The 20372-nt window shown below is 42.1% G+C and overlaps 4 protein-coding genes across 8 annotated transcripts; 1 reads left to right on the forward strand and 3 right to left on the reverse strand.

Annotated features, from left to right (window-relative positions):
* Positions 1–1837: 1837 nt before the first annotated feature.
* Positions 1838–3280, reverse strand: LOC6551707 (ryncolin-2). Its single transcript, XM_001977250.3, has 5 exons — positions 3031–3280; positions 2922–2968; positions 2751–2864; positions 2114–2683; positions 1838–2047 (listed from the first exon to the last, which is right to left on the reverse strand). Exons 1-5 carry the CDS (start codon positions 3160–3162, stop codon positions 1906–1908), a joined length of 1005 nt encoding a protein of 334 aa, XP_001977286.1. The 5' UTR covers positions 3163–3280; the 3' UTR covers positions 1838–1905.
* Positions 3281–3674: 394 nt separating this feature from the next.
* Positions 3675–5413, forward strand: LOC6551706 (microfibril-associated glycoprotein 4). Of its 2 annotated transcripts, none has more exons than XM_026982726.1 (4): positions 3675–3930; positions 4041–4225; positions 4278–4856; positions 4926–5176. In XM_026982726.1, the coding sequence occupies exons 1-4, from the start codon at positions 3820–3822 to the stop codon at positions 5065–5067; spliced, it is 1017 nt and encodes a 338-aa protein (XP_026838527.1). In that variant the 5' UTR covers positions 3675–3819; the 3' UTR covers positions 5068–5176. The 2 variants fall into 2 exon arrangements, with proteins under 2 accessions (XP_026838527.1, XP_001977285.1); XM_001977249.3 differs by having other exon boundaries at positions 3676–3930; positions 4296–4856; positions 4926–5413.
* Positions 5060–17313, reverse strand: LOC6551704. Of its 3 annotated transcripts, none has more exons than XM_015155575.2 (4): positions 8969–9163; positions 8706–8873; positions 5425–5574; positions 5060–5325 (listed from the first exon to the last, which is right to left on the reverse strand). In XM_015155575.2, the coding sequence occupies exons 2-4, from the start codon at positions 8862–8864 to the stop codon at positions 5173–5175; spliced, it is 462 nt and encodes a 153-aa protein (XP_015011061.1). In that variant the 5' UTR covers positions 8865–8873; positions 8969–9163; the 3' UTR covers positions 5060–5172. The 3 variants fall into 3 exon arrangements, with proteins under 3 accessions (XP_015011061.1, XP_015011062.1, XP_001977283.1); XM_015155576.2 differs by lacking the exons at positions 5060–5325; positions 5425–5574; positions 8969–9163 and adding exons at positions 5720–6345; positions 6416–6505; positions 17045–17313; XM_001977247.3 differs by lacking the exons at positions 5060–5325; positions 5425–5574 and adding exons at positions 5720–6345; positions 6416–6505 and having other exon boundaries at positions 8969–9145.
* A 694-nt stretch (positions 17314–18007) lies between these two features.
* LOC6551703 (keratin, type I cytoskeletal 10) lies at positions 18008–20372 on the reverse strand. 2 transcript variants are annotated; one of them, XM_026982683.1, is made up of 7 exons: positions 19612–20372; positions 19367–19465; positions 19031–19249; positions 18908–18976; positions 18704–18847; positions 18580–18639; positions 18008–18469 (listed from the first exon to the last, which is right to left on the reverse strand). In XM_026982683.1, exons 1-7 carry the CDS (start codon positions 20344–20346, stop codon positions 18080–18082), a joined length of 1716 nt encoding a protein of 571 aa, XP_026838484.1. In that variant the 5' UTR covers positions 20347–20372; the 3' UTR covers positions 18008–18079. The 2 variants fall into 2 exon arrangements, with proteins under 2 accessions (XP_026838484.1, XP_015011060.1); XM_015155574.2 differs by having other exon boundaries at positions 19367–19486.

Genomic DNA, 20372 nt, shown 5'->3' on the forward strand with positions numbered 1-20372 from the left:
TAACACCCCCCAGCACACACATAAGACAACAAAGTCGCAAGGCTGTCTTTCCATCAATGAAGAGAAGGGAAAGTTCGCTGGGCAGGACATAAATAAGGAATTGTATGGTAAATGGGCGGCCAGGAAGGCAACGTGGAAATAATGCCCAAACAAGATGGGGAATTATTTGAAAAGAAAGCGATGTGAAACAATGAGGTGGCTGGGGCCGGATCAAAATTGGTGGGCCAAATCCTGGTGGGCGGTTGGGTGGGTTTATTTTGGTTGGTGGTGCCAAGTGACCACACAGTGATTTACGCTCATGAAATTGAGTTGTGGCGCAAATTATTTATGAACAAAGCGCACACACAGGAATAACAAACAATGACAAACGGGAACGAGGTTTGTAATGCCCTGGGTCCAGGACAATATGCAGTTTGTGGAATCGGTATCGAAGTCCTTCCCCAGAGGAATGTCCCTTCTGCGGACAGCGTTGAGCAGTAGACTCTTCGGGACTCCGGGACTCGGGACTCCAGGACACAAGGACGCAGGGACGCAGGGACGCAGGGACAAGAGGACACCAGGACAGCCGGACTACGGCCAAAGTTTTTGCGCCCCGAAAATAATTTATTAGCGGCAAACGAGCAAAAGTTTTATGAAAATTCAAAAAACACAAGAACGAACACAAGCCGAGAGGAAAACAGGAATAAAAAAAATGAAAACACAATCGAAACAAAGGCCAAACAAGTGCTAGTTGAAGTTGAGGTGGAAGAAGTTGATGAAGTAGCTCCGGCACCCTCGGCCAACATTTCATTGTCAGTTGAGTTTTGCGGAATCGTGCGCTTTGTTTAATATTTTCAGACTCTGTCAAAAAGTTCGGAGCTCTAGGTATTTCGAGTGGGCAAATTTATTTACTATCATGTCGGCCAATGAGCCGGGAAAATGTTGGATATATTAACGATCTAGAACGGTATACATCATCTGCTTAGAACTTGCTGTTAGCTGGAAAACATTTGGAATAGTCGCGCCAAGCTTATTTGCATATTTCAACAAAACTTCCACTGCATTACTGCGAATTTTTCTTCTAAAATTCTTATCATGCAACTGTATAAAATCGTAACTAATATACTAATTTAAATGTGTACGGATATACATATATAAATATGATTCAGTGTGAGAGTATTTGCTGGTCGCCGTGCCCACAGGCTTATAAAGTTTTTCTTGTTATTTATTGAATTTGGCACACAATTGCACAGGAGCTTATTTGCCCCTGTCTTTATCCTGAAAGTCCGCCTCGCATTCAATTGCTTTGGCAGAAATTTATGAAATTTATTCTGGGCGTTCGGTGTCAAAGTTTTCCCATACTCGTATTTCTTAAGATACACAAGAAGTAGATTGCGGGGGAGGCACACCGGGCGAGCTGCCAATGACAGTCGCATTACGCATACGCCCCGTTTTCTACCAGTTATTACGTATACGCAGTGCGGGCTATTCGATATCATTAGCATTGGAAATGCATATGGAATCCAGCTCGTTTTCAGTGTGTGTGTGCTTATTTTTAGAGAAAACAACTTCCGTTGCTTGGCAGCACCCCCATCCCACCCTTTTCGATCGCTTTGTATGCAAATGAGCAGAACGTACATTTCTCATGATAATATGCCATTAATGAGCAGCATTATTTCCCCATCAGCCGCACACCCAATGTGCTTCCTACTGGGTATGCGTTTGCGTGTATTGTACACCGATTAATTAAACAACGCTTAATGCGAAATATATAAATTAATTGGAATAATTGAAACCCGTTTGCAATCATCCCAGCAGAGCAGCAATGTGCGTATTATTCAGCAAATATCTCCAACTATTAAATAATCGACATTTATTGTATCCTAGCCTGAGGAGTCTTTGTGATTGAATTTGAGATAGCTCGTTCTACTGCTTCTTAAGCGGCCGGATGAGCATGCGGACGTAGCTGAGCGAACCAGTGGGTCCTGGCAGGAAGGTCTTCCACAGGATGCCCTTGAAATAGCCAATCTCCTGGCCGTACTTCGACTGGAATGTGCCAAACAAGTTGCTGCAACGAATTGAAGGCTTGGACTTAGAACGGTTACCTAATATGCATTCCATGCACTCTACTTGCCTCTCGAAGCAGTCCCTTCCATACCACCAGGCTCCTGCGTGTGTCCTGGCACAGTTCTGCCCATTGTCGTCGTTATCCTGATCGAAAGTGGTGAACTTCTTGCCCGCATGATAACGCAGCGAGTCCCCAGCATCTCCTTTGTAGGCGCCGAGTACATATAGCAGATACTTTTCCGATTCACTGCCAATACTAAAGTGATCGTACAGCGCGAAACGCTCCTCTCCACTTTTCTTCTTCATTATAATGAGCAGCTCGTGGTGCTCGCTGTTGGTCAAGCTATGCAGCTTGTCCAATCCGATGAAGAACTCCGCGTTCAGAGCCCCAAAACCGGACTTATAGTTCTGCCAATCCTTATTGAAATCCTCGCTGCCATCGAACCTATAGGCGATCACCAGCCAGCCGCCGTCTCTCACTTTCTGGTCGCAGCTGACGAAGAAGGGTTCCGCATCTGGCGCAATCCGGATCCTCACCTGGCCGTGCTTCTCGTCGTGGCAGTTCCGGGGCGTGTCGTCGGTGGGCGTGGCCTGCGCCAGCGGAAAGGTCTGCACACTTGCCGGCAATGGGCGTAGTCTAAAAATGATGTAGTAGATGTTATGATCTTATACATATAATGATTGTTCTACCCTTACTAACTTACAGTCTGGTTGCAATGGGTATTCCGGTGCCCTGATTTTTGTACTCCTCAATGAGCCCCTGTAGCTCGTTTAGCTCTGCTTTAAGAGTTTGCAGCTCATCTGTCATGAATTGTACACTGGCAAATGCAGAATTATTATTTATAAAATGTGCCAGGGCCTTTAAAAGGACTCACCGTGCTGCTAAACCAGCCAAAGTACTTACTGGACAACTGGCAGTACCCTGAAAAAAGTTAAAGGGACATGCTTAAATGAATGAAGTCATAATGCAGCGGCCATACCCACATTTTCAGCCAGCAAAAAGGGCTCCGCCGAGTTTCGCATTATCACGGAAAAGTGTTTTCCTGGCAAGTTACTCGTGGCATTCGTGGTGGTGCTGAGGCAAGCCAAAGCCGTGACGAGCGCCTCCAGCGCCATCGCGATTTAATTGTATATATTTAGGCCGACGTACGTGCTCCGATTCCAGGCTAAAAACGATGCCAGCGAATGCAACGCAGTTGCAACTGCTCGACTGGGCAACTGACTAAGCAAGTTGGCTCACCAGCTCACTGGATTAGTTACTAGTCGGTGGCTGATTGGAGATGCCACAAAAGTCACGCCGGCTTGGGCGATCGCAGTGATCAGAATATCACGGATAAATCACATAGGGCTCAATGCCAATAAATGAATAGTTTAAAACAATATTTAATAGCTCAAATATTGTTGCAATAAAGCGAACAAATCTTAATTATAATTTTAACATTTTTCGTGTCACTTTCTGTAATGTCAACACAAAACATCAGATCTTAATAAAAACTGCAAGTAAAAACGATCAAGCACAGTCTTATATTTTTTCTCCGTGTACCTGTTAGTGTTGTGAACTTGCAATCACTGGATGAGAAAGCGCTGCCCAACACTTACGAATCTGCTTAGCATACTCGTTGTTCAATGCGATGCACGCAACGCATACAGCTAATCAATCGAGTGACCTTTGTCTCAATTCACACTTGCATTGCGCCTCAGATCAGTAGTTGATGTTCAGCTAGTTAGTTAGTCAGCCAGTTAGCTAGTTGGCCAGTGATCGAAAGGGGCAAAATGTCGCAGATGCTGCAGCTGGATGCCTTGGTCATGGCCATGGCCTGTCTATCCACCACACAGACGGATCTAGGCGGAGGACTGATGGTTCCGCCCTCCTTGGAAAATGCGGTAAGTGCATATGCTACAGTTCAAAGTCTGTGATTGTAGAACAACAACTAAGCCAGTTCGTCGTACTACAAGCCGTTCGTACAGTAAGTCTGGAAATGCTTTTTCTTTAGAGTTCCAGCAGCTGTCCTGTTTCGGCCTTAAGTGCTCTTACCACTCGGCTGCAATCACTCAACAAGGAAATCGATAGTGTAAAGGAGCAGATAGGCAGTCTCCAGGAGCAGTTGGTGGATCTGCGAAGAGCGGAAAGCGCAAACGTGGTGGGACTGGCTTCACCCAATGCGCTGGCATCTCGATTGTATGTACCTATTTGCCGGATGCCCGTGTTATTCCTGTGTAACAGTTCTCAGTTCCTTCCAACTCGACAGCCTGGACATTGAGCCACAACTCCTGGCCAACGGTGCTGCACTGGCCATTCCAACCACACCGGAAAACTGCCTGAAACAGCAGCACGGCGTTGTGCGAATCCGACCCCGCTCGAATGAGGCACCCTTCTTTGTTTTCTGCGATCAGAAGGTCAGGAACGGCGGTTGGACCATGGTGGTCAATCGCTATGATGGCAGCGAGGACTTCAATCGCAAGTGGGCGGACTACCAGATAGGCTTCGGGCCACTAACCACCGAGTTCTTCATCGGATTGGATAAGCTGCATCAGATAACCAGCAGTGACAACTACGAGCTGTTGGTTCAGCTGCAGAATCGCAAACAGGAGCTGAGGTATGCGCTTTATGATCACTTCAGCATCGGCAGTGAGTCGGAGCAGTATCGTCTCAATGTTCTGGGGAATTACCAGGGCGATGCTGCTGATGCACTGCGTCAGCACACGGGAAAAAAATTCAGTACCCACGATCGGGACAATGACGAAAGTGAGCAGAACTGCGCGGCTCAGCAGTCGGGTGCTTTTTGGTATGGCGCCTCGTGCAATCTTAGGTGGGTACTTTATCATTATCCAACATATAACCTTATGTTTAAATATATAATATATGTTTTCTTTTATAGCAACCCCTTTGGCCTATATCAACGGCTTCTCGAGCGGGATGTTGATGGCTTTAAGGGCATTCTGTGGCGCGGTTTCTTAGATGGACCCAAAGGTTCTCTGAAATTAGTTCGCATGATGATTCGACCGCGCGCCATTTCATAAATAAGTAACTTTATTGGCTACACCAGCCACATATAATCAAACACCCAATAGGTTAATAACAAAAAAAACAAAACTAATGCAAAATGAATTACAAAATAAATTCTTTTAGACTTCGTTGAGCTTGTCAATCTCTTGGGTGGTTGTGGTGGTGCGAACAGTGGTGGTTGTGGTGGGATCCTCAGATCCTTTGACCACCAGGGCATCTCCGAAAACTGGCTTGAAGAAGAGCACAAAGCGGGAGTAGCGACGAGCGGAGTTCTGCGGTGGATTATACGTAAAACAAAAATATATTATAGCCATTTTTTTAATAATACGTAATAATAAAACAATAATAGTCATGGCTTATGGCCAGCTTACCAAAATCAGACGAGATAACGACTTTGAGATATTGGTGACCGTCACCAGCGATTTGTTCAATAGTTCCGAGGGAAGTTCCAGGGAGGCATCGCCCATGATTTCGGCGGCATCGCTCAGATCTTTTCCCCCCGCCCGACGACGTCTCTTGGTCTGACAAATATATAGAGAAACAAATAGGTAAATATATGGATGAACCATGTGAGTGCGCAGTGCGATCCAAAATCAGTTCCCAAAATCCAAAAACTCGACAAGGCCAAGGCCCCAAATTGAAACTAGGTGCGTATTATATTGGTTTTTCTTCTGTTTTCGGTTTTATTCGTTTTTTGTAGTGTCGTGAATTTCTCTATATATGTATATTTGTTTATGCCGAATATTTACAAACATGAAACTTAACTAGGGTGTAAACAAAAAAATAAAAACGATTCGAGCGAGGGGGTTGGAAATTCAACAAAGATTCTGATGGATGTGGGAAAAACGAATAAGGGACTCAACGATAAATTACAGCTCTCATTAGTTGGCCTTGGATCGTTGCTATTACACCATCTAGTAGCCCGCCTCATCGGAGTCGGGTGCTGGTGTCGTCACGCCGGCGATTCCATTCACTCCGCCAGTGGATCCCTGCAGGATGGGTCCCGAGAAGCCGAGGAACTTGGACACCACGTTGCCCAATCCGGCGTTCGCATTCCCGCCGCCCGAGGAGGAGCCACTGAAGGCGGTAATCGTGGTCAGCACACCTGTGGTCAGGTCATTGGCAATGTTGCCCAGCGAGCGGATCTTCGGCGACACCACGGCGGTGATCAGAGTCTGGAAATCCTTGATGGGCACCGGCGACTTGATGTCCCACTGCTTGTTCTTCTCGATATTCGATCGGTCCAGCTGCTCGATCACCCGCGTCTTTGTGTCCAGGAAATTGTCGATTTTCTACATATATTTTGTTGTATAATTTTCATATATTTTCTTGTTTATCATTTCAGGCTTATGAAATACTCACGCCAAACACAAAACCGAGCACAGCGTTTTTAGCCTCGAATGTGGCATCGGGCAGTTTTCTTTTGTTGCGCTCCTGGACACCTAATACCTCCTGGAAATGGAAATTGAAGTGGAAAATACAGGATCACCCACACGGAAAGAGTTAGAGGAGTGCTTGAGTAAAGGCTTGATATACTTGAGTATCTACCAAGGAAATTACAAGATTTTTGACTGTTTTTTTGAGTCACACAATTAAACTTCTCTACTACGATCCCTAAGCGAATATATTAATTTTTTCCACTCAATTCATACCAAGCCTAATTGCCGATCTGGCATTTTCGGACTTGTCTGGCTTTAATCGATTGGATTCTTTGACTAATTACACATCTTGAGTGCCGCCAGCACTGACTTCAAGTTTAATTGCTGCCAAAGAGCGGGTAAAAAAGCACTTGAAACTGGGGGCCAGTTAGACTTGACCCAATTTTCTGGGCTGGTCGAAGAGGAAAAAAAACACTCATGTACTATACACACATGAGTAATTATATCACTTGTGGACTTGGGGACCTTCGGTCATTCTAAGCCGATGTCTATCGCTATATCTGATACTTTCGGACTGCTTCTCGATCGATCCAAGCTGGTCCAAGGCACTTAAAATTCACCTCGTCATTCGGTCATATACTCGTATGTATGCACCTCAATATCGAAGTCGAAATCAACTCATTTCCAACCAAAACGCATAATCCAACCATCGGAATTGAATTTCGAGCCGAACTCGAACGATCTGGGATCATAGTACATTGCACTACACCACCTTTTCATTTTGTATGATGACGTCTTCTGGCCCTCTAATAAAGTTATGAAATACGTTGGCTGTGATTTGAATATTTAAAATGCACGAAAGAGCTTAAATAAATTCTAAAAAATTCACGGATATTAAATGTCGCCAAAAATCATGCTGCAAAACGACAAGCTAACGTCAGTTAATCGGCTTGAAAAGGTTTAACAATAATTCGCCTACAGCCCACAGATTGATCATAAGTAATATCTTGAAAATTATGCAATTCACTTGGCGTTTTTGGTTTATTGTTCTGCCATTCTCCCTCTTGAACGTTTTTTGAGACTGCCCGACAGAAAATCGCTTCGAGCTGCCCACATGGAGCACATTTTTTTCTGTCATTTTGGTTTTCGAGAAGCTAAACAACTAGGCGATTTATTAGTTTAACAAAACGCTAAACACATTACGCTCTACACCTTTACTTTATGCCTTTTGTTTTTGGCCGCTGAAGTGACAAACAAAAAGCGTGAGCTATGATTTATATGGAGCAAAATCAGGTCAGTTGTTGAAAGCTGAACAAGCAGTTAAACGAAGGGATTTACAACAAGTTTAACTACTACTTGAACGGAAAAGTGGAAAACTGTGTGCAGAGGTAAATGCTTCATTTTTAATAATAAACAAAAAGGTCTACAATATTTTCCAACATTATTTATAACATGCATATTTATCCCTTTGCCAAAAATAATTTATCTATATGTATTTATCTATTTGATGTTTAACAAACTGATTAAAAATCTGCTATGGACATTTTCACTCCCCTCCTGCTTGCATTTTCTCAATTTCCCAAGCAATTGCCTCAAATCGAATGCTGTTCACTACGAATGGCTAAATCGATGAAGACGAAGAAATGAATATATGAACCAACTTGTGGAGGCGCGGAAATGTTTCACAATTCATGCGAATAAGAGGAAGCGAGAGAAGAAGAGGTGATGAGCCATGAAGAAGCTCCCTTGTACCCTCTCTTTCTGCCCGCATCTGTCCATCTCTTTTTGGCCAAGGCGTTGGCTTTGATTTTTCGGTTTTTTTGGGTTTTCAGTTTTCGTTTTTGGGTTTTGGAATGGTTTTGAAATGTTAACGTAGGTCGTTAACAAGTTTTGTCGCCATCAAGGTCGTCTGGTCTCGAATGGCCAACGAATTTGGAATTGAATTTTGCTTAAAACCATTTTTTTACCTGGCTCTTTGTATTTGCCTGATTTGCATACGAGCGGTTAGGCCAGAAAATTGGCCAGAAGTCGGTTCAATGCACCAAAAAATTAGCAGCTTGCATAACGGGCAAAAAACAAAACCGAAAAAAAGCGATGAAAATGTGCAACAATAGAGAGCGAGAGCGCGAAAATTTTACTTTCACGCCAGGGGACAATCAAGTTTTCTGACTGCCTCTTTTTTGAAATGCTTGCAAACTTCCTTGTTGCGTTTTTGGATTTTTCTCGAAGGGATTTTGGATGCTACTTGTCTAATCATACATTGATTTTGTTACCTCTGCATTGATGGGATTCAGGTCGGGATCGCTGGTATCCTGGAATCTCGCCTCCAGTTCGGAATTTGTTTGCTGAGGAGCGGGAAAGCCCAGCGTTACCGATAGCAATGCCGATAGCACGGCCATCGATATCAACAAATGACTCCTGGTGAACTGCATATTTAGTTTCTGCAAGCGAACAAAATATAGGTTAAATTTGCGGTGGAAAATTTCGTTGATTTTATATAAGACAGTTTGGTTTTTGTATATATTTTGTTTTGTACCGCAAAAGAAAACACAAAGCTCGGGGTGGATAAAAAAAAAATAATGTAAACTTTTGAGGCAAGTGTTTTTGTTGTCGTCTGGAAGCCGCGCCGCCAGATACGCGATACTAGCACGTTCACTAACTTTAAGCAAATGACTGCGGACGAAAGTTACTTCAATGATTTAGCAGTGGCCAAAAAATCGGTTACACAGCCCACGGCGCATGCGCAGAGCTTTTTGTTTAGCGCCGCTGCGCAGTCCACTCAAAATATCCACCGAAAAATCACAGACGAACGCAATCCGGCCAAATTGAATTTTATTGCCGCCCGATTCGTGGATTCATGGATACGTTTGGGTTTGGATTCGTTGTTGGATGCAAGACGTCGACAGCGACGTCGGCAGCGATTCGAGCGGAACGCCGGCGCAAAAAACACGTTTTTGAGCGGTTTTGAGCGCAAATTCGAATGGAAAGCGCTCAATAAAGTGCAAAACCAGCCGCTGGAGATGTTAAGTCACCGGTGCTGTTGTCTTGTTAATGGTGTTTCTGCAATGCGCTTTTAATTTGTACTCTTTGGCTTTCAATTAATGCACACACACACGCACACACATACAAAAGAGAGGCACAAGTCGGTCATACGCGGCGTATGCGCAATGTGCATTCTTAAGCACTTTTTTCGGTGGCAAGTGGTTATACAAGGGTCTGATGGAACTCTTTTTAAAAAATCCACTCTGCAACTCAAAGTACTTCCGCAAGTCCAATAAAACCGTCTGCCTTCATCTTAATGATCATTTTCAGCAAAGTTATGATCATGGGCATTTTACACATAAAAAATTTCTAAATTTGAGCTAAGAGCTATTTTCTTGAATTTTCGACATAAAAGAAACAGTTTTTTTGCCATAACTTTTAAAATAATTGTCTGAACATGGAATGTTATACCTCGTTGCACTCGTTATTAAATTTCCAATCGAACTGCGTTTAAAAATTGAAAATCTATTTTTTTGCCATTTTTTTCAAATTTTGATGATGTTACCCCTTAAAAAAAATGCAAAAATTGATCAAAAAAATAATTTTCCTAAATCCGTCAAAAAGTGACAGGGGTGGTTAGATTTGGTAATTAGCTGCTCAAAACAGTTATTCTTTCATCTTTACGATCATTTTTGGCCAAGTTATGATTAAAATGCCCATTTAAAATATTTCAATTTTTGCCAAAATCCGTTTTTTCGAATTTCGGTCATAAAATAATCAGTTTTTTGGCTATAACTTTTAAAATAATTGTCTGAACATGGAATGTTATACCTCGTTGCACTCGTTATTAAATTTCCAATCGAACTGCGTTTAAAAATTGAAAATTTATTTTTTTGCCATTTTTTTCAAATTTTGATGATGTTACCCCTTAAAAAAAATGCAAAAATTGACCGAAAAATTAATTTTCCTAAATCCGTCAAAAAGTGACAGGGGTGGTTAGATTTGGTAATTAGCTGCTCAAAACAGTTATTCTTTCATCTTTACGATCATTTTTGGCCAAGTTATGATTAAAATGCCCATTTAAAATATTTCAATTTTTGCCAAAATCCGTTTTTTCGAATTTCGGTCATAAAATAATCAGTTTTTTGGCTATAACTTTTAAAATAATTGTCTGAACATGGAATGTTATACCTCGTTGCACTCGTTATTAAATTTCCAATCGAAATTTTCAAATTTTGATGATGTTACCCCTTAAAAAAAATGCAAAAATTGACCGAAAAATTAATTTTCCTAAATCCGTCAAAAAGTGACAGGGGTGGTTAGATTTGGTAATTAGCTGCTCAAAACAGTTATTCTTTCATCTTTACGATCATTTTTGGCCAAGTTATGATTAAAATGCCCATTTAAAATATTTCAATTTTTGCCAAAATCCGTTTTTTCGAATTTCGGTCATAAAATAATCAGTTTTTTGGCCATAACTTTAAAAATAATTGCCTGAATATGGAATATTATACATCGTTGAGCTCGTTATTAAATTTCCAATCGAACTGCGTTTAAAAATTGAAAATTTATTTTTTTGCCATTTTTTTCAAATTTTGATGATGTTACCCCTTAAAAAAAATGCAAAAATTGACCGAAAAATTAATTTTCCTAAATCCGTCAAAAAGTGACAGGGGTGGTTAGATTTGGTAATTAGCTGCTCAAAACAGTTATTCTTTCATCTTTACGATCATTTTTGGCCAAGTTATGATTAAAATGCCCATTTAAAATATTTCAATTTTTGCCAAAATCCGTTTTTTCGAATTTCGGTCATAAAATAATCAGTTTTTTGGCCATAACTTTAAAAATAATTGCCTGAATATGGAATATTATACATCGTTGAGCTCGTTATTAAATTCCCAATCGATCTGCGTTCAAAAACGGGAATGCTAATTTTTTGTCATTTTTTTCAAAAAAATGATAATTAAAAAAACATCGAAAATTTACCCAAAATTTTTTTTTCCCAGCTCCCACAAGAAGTGTTTGGGATCTTTTGCAGTGGTAATGGGCTGTAGAAAACAGTCATTCCTAGAGCTATATGACCATTTTTTGCGAAGTTATGATAAAAGTTGATTATAACAATAATCCGATCCTGAATCTGCAAATACTTGGCCAAATATTGACTCTTTCAGCTTGTTGGATGATTTACTAAGCTCCCGGCCGACTGACATTTAAGGCGGGAAACTTTGAAGCAGAAAACATGTAAGGGGAAGAGGGAGTAAGGGAAACATGATAGTCGAGACACTGCGTTCCTTTTGGTTTCCTTAAAATGGAAATAGCAATGCCAACCTCCCCTATAGCAATTAAAGCCACTACTCTTGACCCTAACATTGACTGAGAATTTAGCACCAGCTAGGTTTACTAGTAGAACGCACTGAAATGCCTATGTTATAACACATGTAAATGCGCTTTTTACGATTAATAATCAGCATAAATTTACGTATTTATGACTAGAAGTAAAATGTCAACGCCTGGAGAAAAAAAAACCGAACAAAACGATTCCAAACGAAAAGAATACAAGCTAAAGAAACTTTAATCAAGTCGCTCGCCTTCGGACGCCAGAGGGAGACCGATAAATTGGAGTCAAAGTGCGCGTATCGAATTCGGACGAAACCAAATAACTAGAATTGCATGTCGAGTGCACGGACTGCACTCCAATCGTATTCAAGCGACTCAATCGTATCTGATACGATACAATATACAATCCGATACGATACGATAGCAACCGATCTAATATGATACGATACGATTCGAAATGTTGGCCTGCCGCTGCATGCATGTAATATATAATTAGTCAGTTTGGCGGGCCGAGTTCTGAATTCGTAACAATTAACGTAGGAAATCGGTTTCAATTTAAATTGTATCAAATCGAATCGAAGCAGTTGATTAAGTCAATTCTGAGATTTAAATTGGATTTAAGCAGAAGCGATCATCTGCAGTTGACTTTGGCATGTTTATTATGTTTCCCATGCAAATCTAGATTTATTGACCAATTTTCGGATTTTTATTAAGCAAATTGCTTATGTCACGTGATATTGGAAGGGGTTATTCTGTTATTTATATGGCATTCAAGAATATTCAAATATCAATTAAGACTACTTTTTATAACTATTAGGAGACTTCTAAACTTGAAAGTCTTGATTTATTAAGGTAAATCCACCATAAGCATAGTCGTAGAACCGGCTCGGACTTCTTTGAATTAAAATTTAACATCGTTTTAAGTTTAATAATTCGAAAAGGATTGTCGTGATCCTTGGGCAGATCCTCGCCTCTCATTTAATTGCAAATGTCACTGGCGATTGCTGTGTGCTTGGGAAACCTTTCTAATTAACCCCTGACAGCCAGTGGCCACTTAACCCGTTTTCGCAGTAATTTGCTTATCAATGTGACGACTTAATCAACGCCTTGGCTCAAGGTCATCTGGCTCGTTTGCTGGAACGGGACCGAAACATAATCCTTAATTGACGTGAAGAGGTGGTGGCGCACCTTGTCATGTTTTTATTTTGCATGTAGTTTTAGTTTTATTTCTCATTTCATGTGACGACAGAGCGCCAGAGCGAGGGGCCCAGATAAAGCAAAATTAATGCGCGCATCCGTTGAAATGACAAATAAAAAATGTAAAAATTTCAGCAGCGAAACCGCAAAAACCCAAAATGCAAAGTGCACGCTCGGCTGTCAGCGTTTTTGTGGGTCACAAGGTCGGAAGATGTCTCTTCAGAGGCCTCCACCTGCAACTCCAACTCCATCTCCATCTCCACCTTCATCTCAACATCCACATCCATATCTGTGTATCTTTTTATACACATTTTTTACAGATCGCAGAACCTGTGCCCAGTGCATGCTCGAGTGCCTCTTACTTTGTGGCCTTAGCTAAATTAACTTTCAATTTTCTTGTCGCACCACGAAGCCCTTGAAGATGTTTTCCGAAAACAAAAGCCACATTCTGACCCATTTTAGTTGCGTTATGAGGCACATATATGAGTTAACAGCTACTGTATTGGATGCTTGTTAAGTTGGAATAAAATAAGTTATTCATATATAACGTATGCATCGAAATTATACGTTTTAAACACCTGCAAGGCACAGCTACTTTTCGTAAATAAGGAATTTTACGTTTATTTAAACTGATTCACTTGCCTAAACTTTTATGTCGCTTTCATGTTTTCAATCAAAGAGCAATCAAGAGATCTGCATGTCAGTAGATCCGGCTAGTTGTTATGCCTAATTTGGCAGCTCAATTAACAAATTATCCATGAAAATTCAATTGCAGCTCGTTGCCGTTGAGGCGCCGCAATTAGAACGCTATAATTGCTGGTCAGCCCCACCACTTCGGCAGTTTGTCAGTTGGTCAAACTGTCAATCCGTCCATCAGCGTTGCAGCGCGTGTCATAATGTTTATGACAGAAAACCGACAACAGAAAAGCAGCAAAAAAAAGACAGGCAAAAGACAGTGTCTTGGTTTTTATTCAAAGCAATCTGGCAGAAAACATGCCGTTTCGGCCTGGCCAAGACCCCAAAAGCGCCCCAAATCCTTGCCCCCTGAACCTTAGTGACTTTATTTACTACAACCAGATCTTCATTGCATTTCCAGTTTCGCCTTTTGGTTACAGTTGTCAGTTTGTTGTGTGTTTTGTTTTTTCTAAAGTTTAGTTGTCGCGCCGAAAATGTCAGGGGCCAAAACAGTGGGGCAGACGCATTAAATCTGTACTAACCAGTGGCAACTTGTTCTCTGGAACTAGCCATATAGCATATGGCATACAGCATATAGCATAATACCCTTCGCCACCATGTCGGGGCATAATTTGGCATTGCCCAACTGGCTGGGGGGTTATGCAACGGTTGTCATTATGCATTATGCGCTGGCTGCAATTTTTTGCTATTTTTTTGTAACTTTGTATAGTTTTGGGCCACGGCATTAATGTCACCTGCTCATCGCTGTTCTGGCCACGATGACTCCGCTAAGTGCACGCAGGAAAATCGAAAAAAAAATACAAATAATAGTAAAATAAAAATGGTAAAGTTGTGAATAGAAATTATGAAACGGGTAACAGGTCCATTCGGCACCCCTTGCTTTACGAGTGACCACTTAGACGCCGAAACTTGGTAGTTACAAGCGGTCCGCCGGCCATAACCATTAACCATTTCATTTGGACCCAGAGCGCGGCTCGTTAGCGAGGTGGAGGAGAAGCCGCCACTCGATTCCGCATACAATTCCATCTAATGTACTCGACTCCGCCGCAGCAATGGGATCCTAATGAACTGCTGATGGCTTTGCGCAAGTGTTTTACTGCCAATATAATAATTATAATTAGTAGCTTATTAATAAAGATCTAAAATATACCGCCAGTAAAATATATGCCAGTTATGAACAATATATAAAAATTCAAGTAAAATATATTTTTGAAACCAATCACCAAACAAAAGGACGTCTTGCCGAAGAGCTGTTTTTTATTTAAGCTACACGTTTAAATTAGTTTTAGTTTTTGAGTGAAGACAATCTCTAAAAGTGGCAGTTGGCTTGGCAAACCCCACGAAGATTTGCCCCACAAACGTAATGCTCTAATGGAAAAATAAAGTTAATTGGGTTTATATTTAGACCGATTGTAAGCCATTCCTTCACATCATCAAAAGCTTTTGCTTTTGCTTTTGCTTTGTACCCAATAGCCGGGTCGAATTTAATTGGAAAAGGCGTTGCCGACATACTAAATAACTGACCATTCACTGAAAACTCAGCTTGAGAATTAGTATTAGAATCGGGCGAACGAACTTTGTTCTTGGCCAGGCTAAAATGATTCGTTTGATTCTGCGCAAAGGTTGCCGGAGCTTCAGATTCTGGTGTCAGGTGGCGTTTATTTGTTTGTTCAATCATTATTGTAATTATAGTATTAATAAATCTCGACAGTGGCGGCCGGCGAAGGTCGCCCCATAATAATATCATTTTGGCATTAGATATTTTGAAAGGCATTTCAAATCTGATCACTTTGCTTAATTGCCGTGCAGAACTTAGTGCTGTTAAATGAGGCGTAAATTGGAAATCACTTCTAAGCTAAACGAAAATGCCAGAGGCTTATGAAATTGCCAAGCACACAAAGCTCAACAGTATAAAACATATTTTATAATCGGCAGAAACACATCGGTAATAACATAAACAGTCATTCATAAGCCCAGACCCACATCAACTTATAATTTACTGCCCAGCGAAAATTTTATCATAAAAAATGTGTGAATATTCCTATCATACAAGATGTGCGATACGGACTTTAACGCTCATAATTGACACATAAAGCCACAACACACCGAGTGGTGGATAAGAAATTTCGAGATTTGCATAATAATCGGCCCAAAAAGTATAAAGGGGGGCATTGTTTTACGGTCATTTTTATGAAGTTTCTACGATTTTTGATATCGGGTTGCCACAATCGATTTGCATAACTCTCCCGAAACAACCGCACAATTTGAAGCGTCCTCTGGTCAATAAACTTATTGACCGACTTAGATATGACACCTGCATATATATATTTTGTTTATGTAGAGACGCCCCCTCGCCGGTTTGCCTTCGGCAGATTTCCAGCTCGACTGCTCCACTTTCATGGCGTTCACTTTCGCTTTTTCCCTCGTTTTCGATTTTATTTATTTATTTATGTTTTTTTTTTTTTGGCCCCAGCTATCATCACTGACTTTTGTTATTGCTTATGGCTTAGAGCTGATGGCTTTTAGCTTTCGGCCCAACTGGCTGCTGTATCTTGGGCTAAGGCTTATCTGGCCAGAGCCATCGATTCGACAAACGACCTTGAGACCATTACCGGTTTCTTTGGGCCAGGCCACTCTTGCATGGCCCAGACAAGTCAGTGTTTTTTGTTTTTGTTTTTTGAGTCTCTTTTCAGCTCTGAGTCTGGTTCATCCTTAATCATGGCAGCGACCAGGGGTCAGTCCAAAATTGAGTAGTAGGTCACCAGGTAGTTAACCCCGAAAATTCAAATCAATTTCAAAAATGGTTAGAGCGAAAAAGGGGAAAATCCCCCCAAATCACTTCTTTACAAATAAACCTCTTCAAAATGCATGTAATATGTGTTATTAATAGAGCTATTTAAGTAGCACGTCAACCAATCAATTCCCTGAATGTTGGACACAACATTTCATTTAGCTTGATATAATCAAAAATTAATATGATATACTGAACACAAAAGCTTCCGTCATTGGAGAACAATAAAACTCTCCCTTTTTTCGTATGTGTAATACGATTGTTTAGGCTTTTGTTAATTGATTTATGAAGCAATTAACGCATTTGAGTCTTCACTTTTGCATTGTTGATCGCCGACTGTTGCCAAATTTCGGTAGCCAAAGCGATTAATGGACGAGCGCTAATCAGCAGTGCCCCGCCCCCCCTCATAAATCCCCCCTACCGTCAATAACCCCCCGTAGTGTAGTTTGTTTTTGGAACAGACCTGACCTATGCCAGCACTTTCAGTTGAGGCTTAGCCCAGTTAGCAGGTTCGTTGCCTAAGTCTTTCGATTTGACACACATATTGAGCTGGGATTGTCGCTCATTTCCCCTTTTCTCGGCTTTCAGCCGCCTCATATACATACTCACCCTAGATATAATGCAATATATATGCGGCTTGCCAAACTTAATTGTAATGCGAACTCTCCGAAGCACCCAAATATATAATTGAGTTCATAAACAATTTCAAAATGCAAATAAGCCAGCACAAGCACTGCGCACACAGAAAAACAAAAAACAAAAAACAATAAACAATAAACACTAGCTGAGGCTTTTCAATTAAAAACGCGATAACTAAACGGCCCGCAAAATGTCACTTTGTCTTGTGAAAGATTCACGCATAACTGAAAACTGAAACTCGCCGCTAAAAAAATATTCAGCCCACTTCAAAAAATCAAGAGAAAGACTGAGAGAGAGCGAGAGAGAGGGCGAGAGAGCAGGCGGAAGAGAGAGCGAGAGAGTCAGAGAAAGCACCAGAAGTAAGCAAGTAAAAGCATTTCAATGAAACCTGCAATCAGTAGAAAGTGACACAATGCCCGCTCCATTGGCCAAGCTACAAAGTAGTTGGCCCACGAAGAAAGGTTCACGGAAAACACTTGGAAAAATGGAGAGAGACACTTCCTGGAGAGTCAAGAAGTCACGACATATATTTAAACTAAACATTTCTATTTAAATTATGTATTTGAATAATTTTTAAATATTTAATTAAAGCTAATACTTTAAACGAAACACCTGAACCCAACTCCATAGTTCATTCCCCTGTTCTGCCCTCGCTGAACTTTAGTTTTGGGAAATGAACCCATCCAAGTTACTTCACCCCTCCACATTTACATAGTTTTTACTTCCGCTCATTGCGAACTTTCGCTTTTTGCGTTTCCACCCAGTGATTTGCCCCACCGCATCCTTGGGGGAGTGGTTCACTGCAGTGGATCTCTTGCATCAGCCGCTGTCCAAGTTGTTACGCCACTTGATTTAGAGCCCCTCTTTTACGCTTTCTTAGCTGCCCAAGTGACCAACAAGTCTTTCTCCGCACTTCTTTATTTATTTCGGTTACAAACTAGCAAAAAAAAATGGGTTTAACACAAACGATTAACGTAACTATGGTTATGTGATGACTAAAGCTGGCTAGAATGGCTCATTGTCGTAATGGTTCCAAGATCTATGATGATCTGCTGGCTTGGCATGATGGCCCATGCTGCTGCTGGCGAAAATATTCTTGGCCGCACTCGAAGCTCCTCCAGCGGCTCCCAGTCCGGCATTTAAAATCAATCCCAGGGCATTGCTCACCAAATGGGAGGCCACCTGCTTCACAAATCCTCCAGAGTCAAAGTTGTTTGCCGCCGCAGCTGCCCATCCGCCGCCCTCCTTCTTCTTTCGCGGGCGTGGCAACTCCGCACTTCCGTGTCGCTCCTCTGAGCCGTCCTCCGAAATTGGCCGAAACTTTGCATCCAGGAAGCTGGTAATCAGGTTCTTGGTGAAGGTCAACGGCTGCGGCGGGCCCTCCTCCTCGGGATCCTGTTAAAGATTGTAGAATGCACTTTACTTCACTGGCCAAAACAAACAATGTTCTCGGGTTAGTAGCACAGTTAAGAGGTTGGGATCTAGAAGGTAAAATATATAAATACAGCGCTCAGTGCGGCCAGCACAGTGCCCAAGAAGTTGCCCAGAAACTGGCCATTGTTGATCTGGAAACATAATATATAAAAATAAAGTGTTGAAAAATCATTAAAATAGGTGTAAGGAACCCACCGCTCCGCCACCTCCAGAGAGACCATCTAAAGCAGTGCCCACATATTGTCCCAGCACGAGGCCAAAGTTCTTGTTCCCACCCAGAAGACCAGAAATCAGCGAGGTGCCCGTTTGAATCAGACCTGGCACATCCAGGCCTCCAGGCTGAAAGGATAGTTATTAAATTTAAATACCCTGGGGGGACTGAAAAACACCTATACTTACTCCAAATAAAGTGGAAATCACACCAGTTAGGGCACCAATTAGAGCACCCACATCGGAACCACCTTCGCCCTAAAAAAATCCACTTTAACCTTATATTTACAGGGCACTTAGCCTGGTACTTACGCCGCTGAGGCTGCTAATGATGCCAACCAGACCACCACCTCCACCTCCTCCACCTTCTGCTCCGCCTCCGCCAGCTCCAGCTTCCTCCCCATCGCCCAGGTCATCGTTGTCATCCGTGGCCAATTCCGAGGAGGAGCCTGTGTCCAACGCCTCCACCTGCTTCTCCGGCTTTGCATTCGTTTTCGGTTTACCTTTGGCCTTGGCTGTAACATTCGGCGACTTCAAAAGGTCGTGGGACAAAGGATTAGGTGAACCAAGTCAATGTTGGGTTAGCTCATCATCAATTAGAGGGCATTGGTTAGTCACACAGGGTTCAACATGGGTCCTTTTGCTCACCTTTACGTTTATACCCAGATCATCGAGCTCCGAGGGATTGGGTTCTATTTTGATTCGCCTCGGCGGCGGCTGATCCAACATATTTTCCAGGAAGTCTTCCTGCAAGCGTAAGTCATGAGCCTGGCGTTAAAAATCAAGTTTTGCATACTTAAGACTTTTACTTGAAATGATATTTAATTATTCTATATAAAAACAATTCTATAATAATTTTTAAATAATTGTGAATCAGAGTTCGCGAAAACTACCTCCGAAAGAATGGACTTAATAATCCTCATTTCCTCCGGCACTGGTCGCTGGTCCGCCTCCGCTCCCTTCTTGATTTGCCTCTTGTGGATCACCCTTTCCTTGGCCTTGGCCAGCACTCCATCTTCTCCAGCCTGCTCCAGTAAATGCTGCAGAGCCTTGTCAATCTTCGCCTCCAGTTCGTTTTTCATTTGTGGCATCTGCTTGATAATGCTCTGTCTAAGTTTTCCCAATCTCTCGCCCAATTTTGGCTGATCCGTAAGATCGGCGGAGAGCTCCTGATTGTACAGCTCCTCCTCCTTTTGTTGCTGAGCCATTTCCCTTAACTCCACGCGGAACTCATGGTTGTCCTTGGCCTGGGACACCACATCCATCACCCGATTGAGAATTTCCAGGGCCCTCTGATCCCTGGACAACTGCTGTTCGATGGCATCGATCTTGGACATGACACGGGCGCTCTCTGTGAGATTCATTTGGAACAGCAGCTCCCTGATGGCCTGCACCAAATGCTGTTCCATTTGCTCCTCCGCCTGGCGGGCTCCATTCAATAATCCAATGCCCGTTATAGCGCGCAGCTCATCCTTGGGAAGGATCCTCTCCAGCCTCCGGTAGGCGGTGATGGCCTGCAAATAGTGCGACTGGAACTCCATTCCACCTGGCCTACTCTTCGCCGATCCCGAGATCAGGACTAAGCCGATTAACACGAGGAGTAATCGCAGCACTTGCAGGTTCTCCATTGGCGGCCGATCGAATGTAAACTGCG

The sequence above is a fragment of the Drosophila erecta genome, unplaced genomic scaffold, assembly GCF_003286155.1.
Source record: "Drosophila erecta strain 14021-0224.00,06,07 unplaced genomic scaffold, DereRS2 tig00000152-arrow-arrow-pilon, whole genome shotgun sequence".
Taxonomy (NCBI): domain Eukaryota; kingdom Metazoa; phylum Arthropoda; class Insecta; order Diptera; family Drosophilidae; genus Drosophila; species Drosophila erecta.

Bases quoted from the DNA above. Each gene is read 5' to 3' on its own strand.
- LOC6551707 (XM_001977250.3), bottom strand. From the start codon at position 3,162: ATGGCGCTGGAGGCGCTCGTCACGGCTTTGGCTTGCCTCAGCACCACC. The intron at 2,865-2,921 runs GTGAGTCCTTTT...TGCATTTGCCAG, and splicing joins TTGGCTGGTTTAGCAGCACG to TGTACAATTCATGACAGATG. The intron at 2,048-2,113 runs GCAAGTAGAGTG...AATTCGTTGCAG, and splicing joins GGAAGGGACTGCTTCGAGAG to CAACTTGTTTGGCACATTCC.
- LOC6551706 (XM_026982726.1), top strand. From the start codon at position 3,820: ATGTCGCAGATGCTGCAGCTGGATGCCTTGGTCATGGCCATGGCCTGT. The intron at 3,931-4,040 runs GTAAGTGCATAT...CTTTTTCTTTAG, and splicing joins CGCCCTCCTTGGAAAATGCG to AGTTCCAGCAGCTGTCCTGT. The intron at 4,226-4,277 runs GTATGTACCTAT...AACAGTTCTCAG, and splicing joins AATGCGCTGGCATCTCGATT to TTCCTTCCAACTCGACAGCC.
- LOC6551704 (XM_015155576.2), bottom strand. From the start codon at position 8,864: ATGCAGTTCACCAGGAGTCATTTGTTGATATCGATGGCCGTGCTATCG. The intron at 6,506-8,705 runs GTAACAAAATCA...TTCCATTTCCAG, and splicing joins TGAATCCCATCAATGCAGAG to GAGGTATTAGGTGTCCAGGA. The intron at 6,346-6,415 runs GTGAGTATTTCA...AAATATATGTAG, and splicing joins TGCTCGGTTTTGTGTTTGGC to AAAATCGACAATTTCCTGGA.
- LOC6551703 (XM_015155574.2), bottom strand. From the start codon at position 20,346: ATGGAGAACCTGCAAGTGCTGCGATTACTCCTCGTGTTAATCGGCTTA. The intron at 19,487-19,611 runs GTAGTTTTCGCG...TTTTAACGCCAG, and splicing joins TTAAGTCCATTCTTTCGGAG to GCTCATGACTTACGCTTGCA. The intron at 18,977-19,030 runs GTAAGTACCAGG...GGATTTTTTTAG, and splicing joins TCATTAGCAGCCTCAGCGGC to GGCGAAGGTGGTTCCGATGT.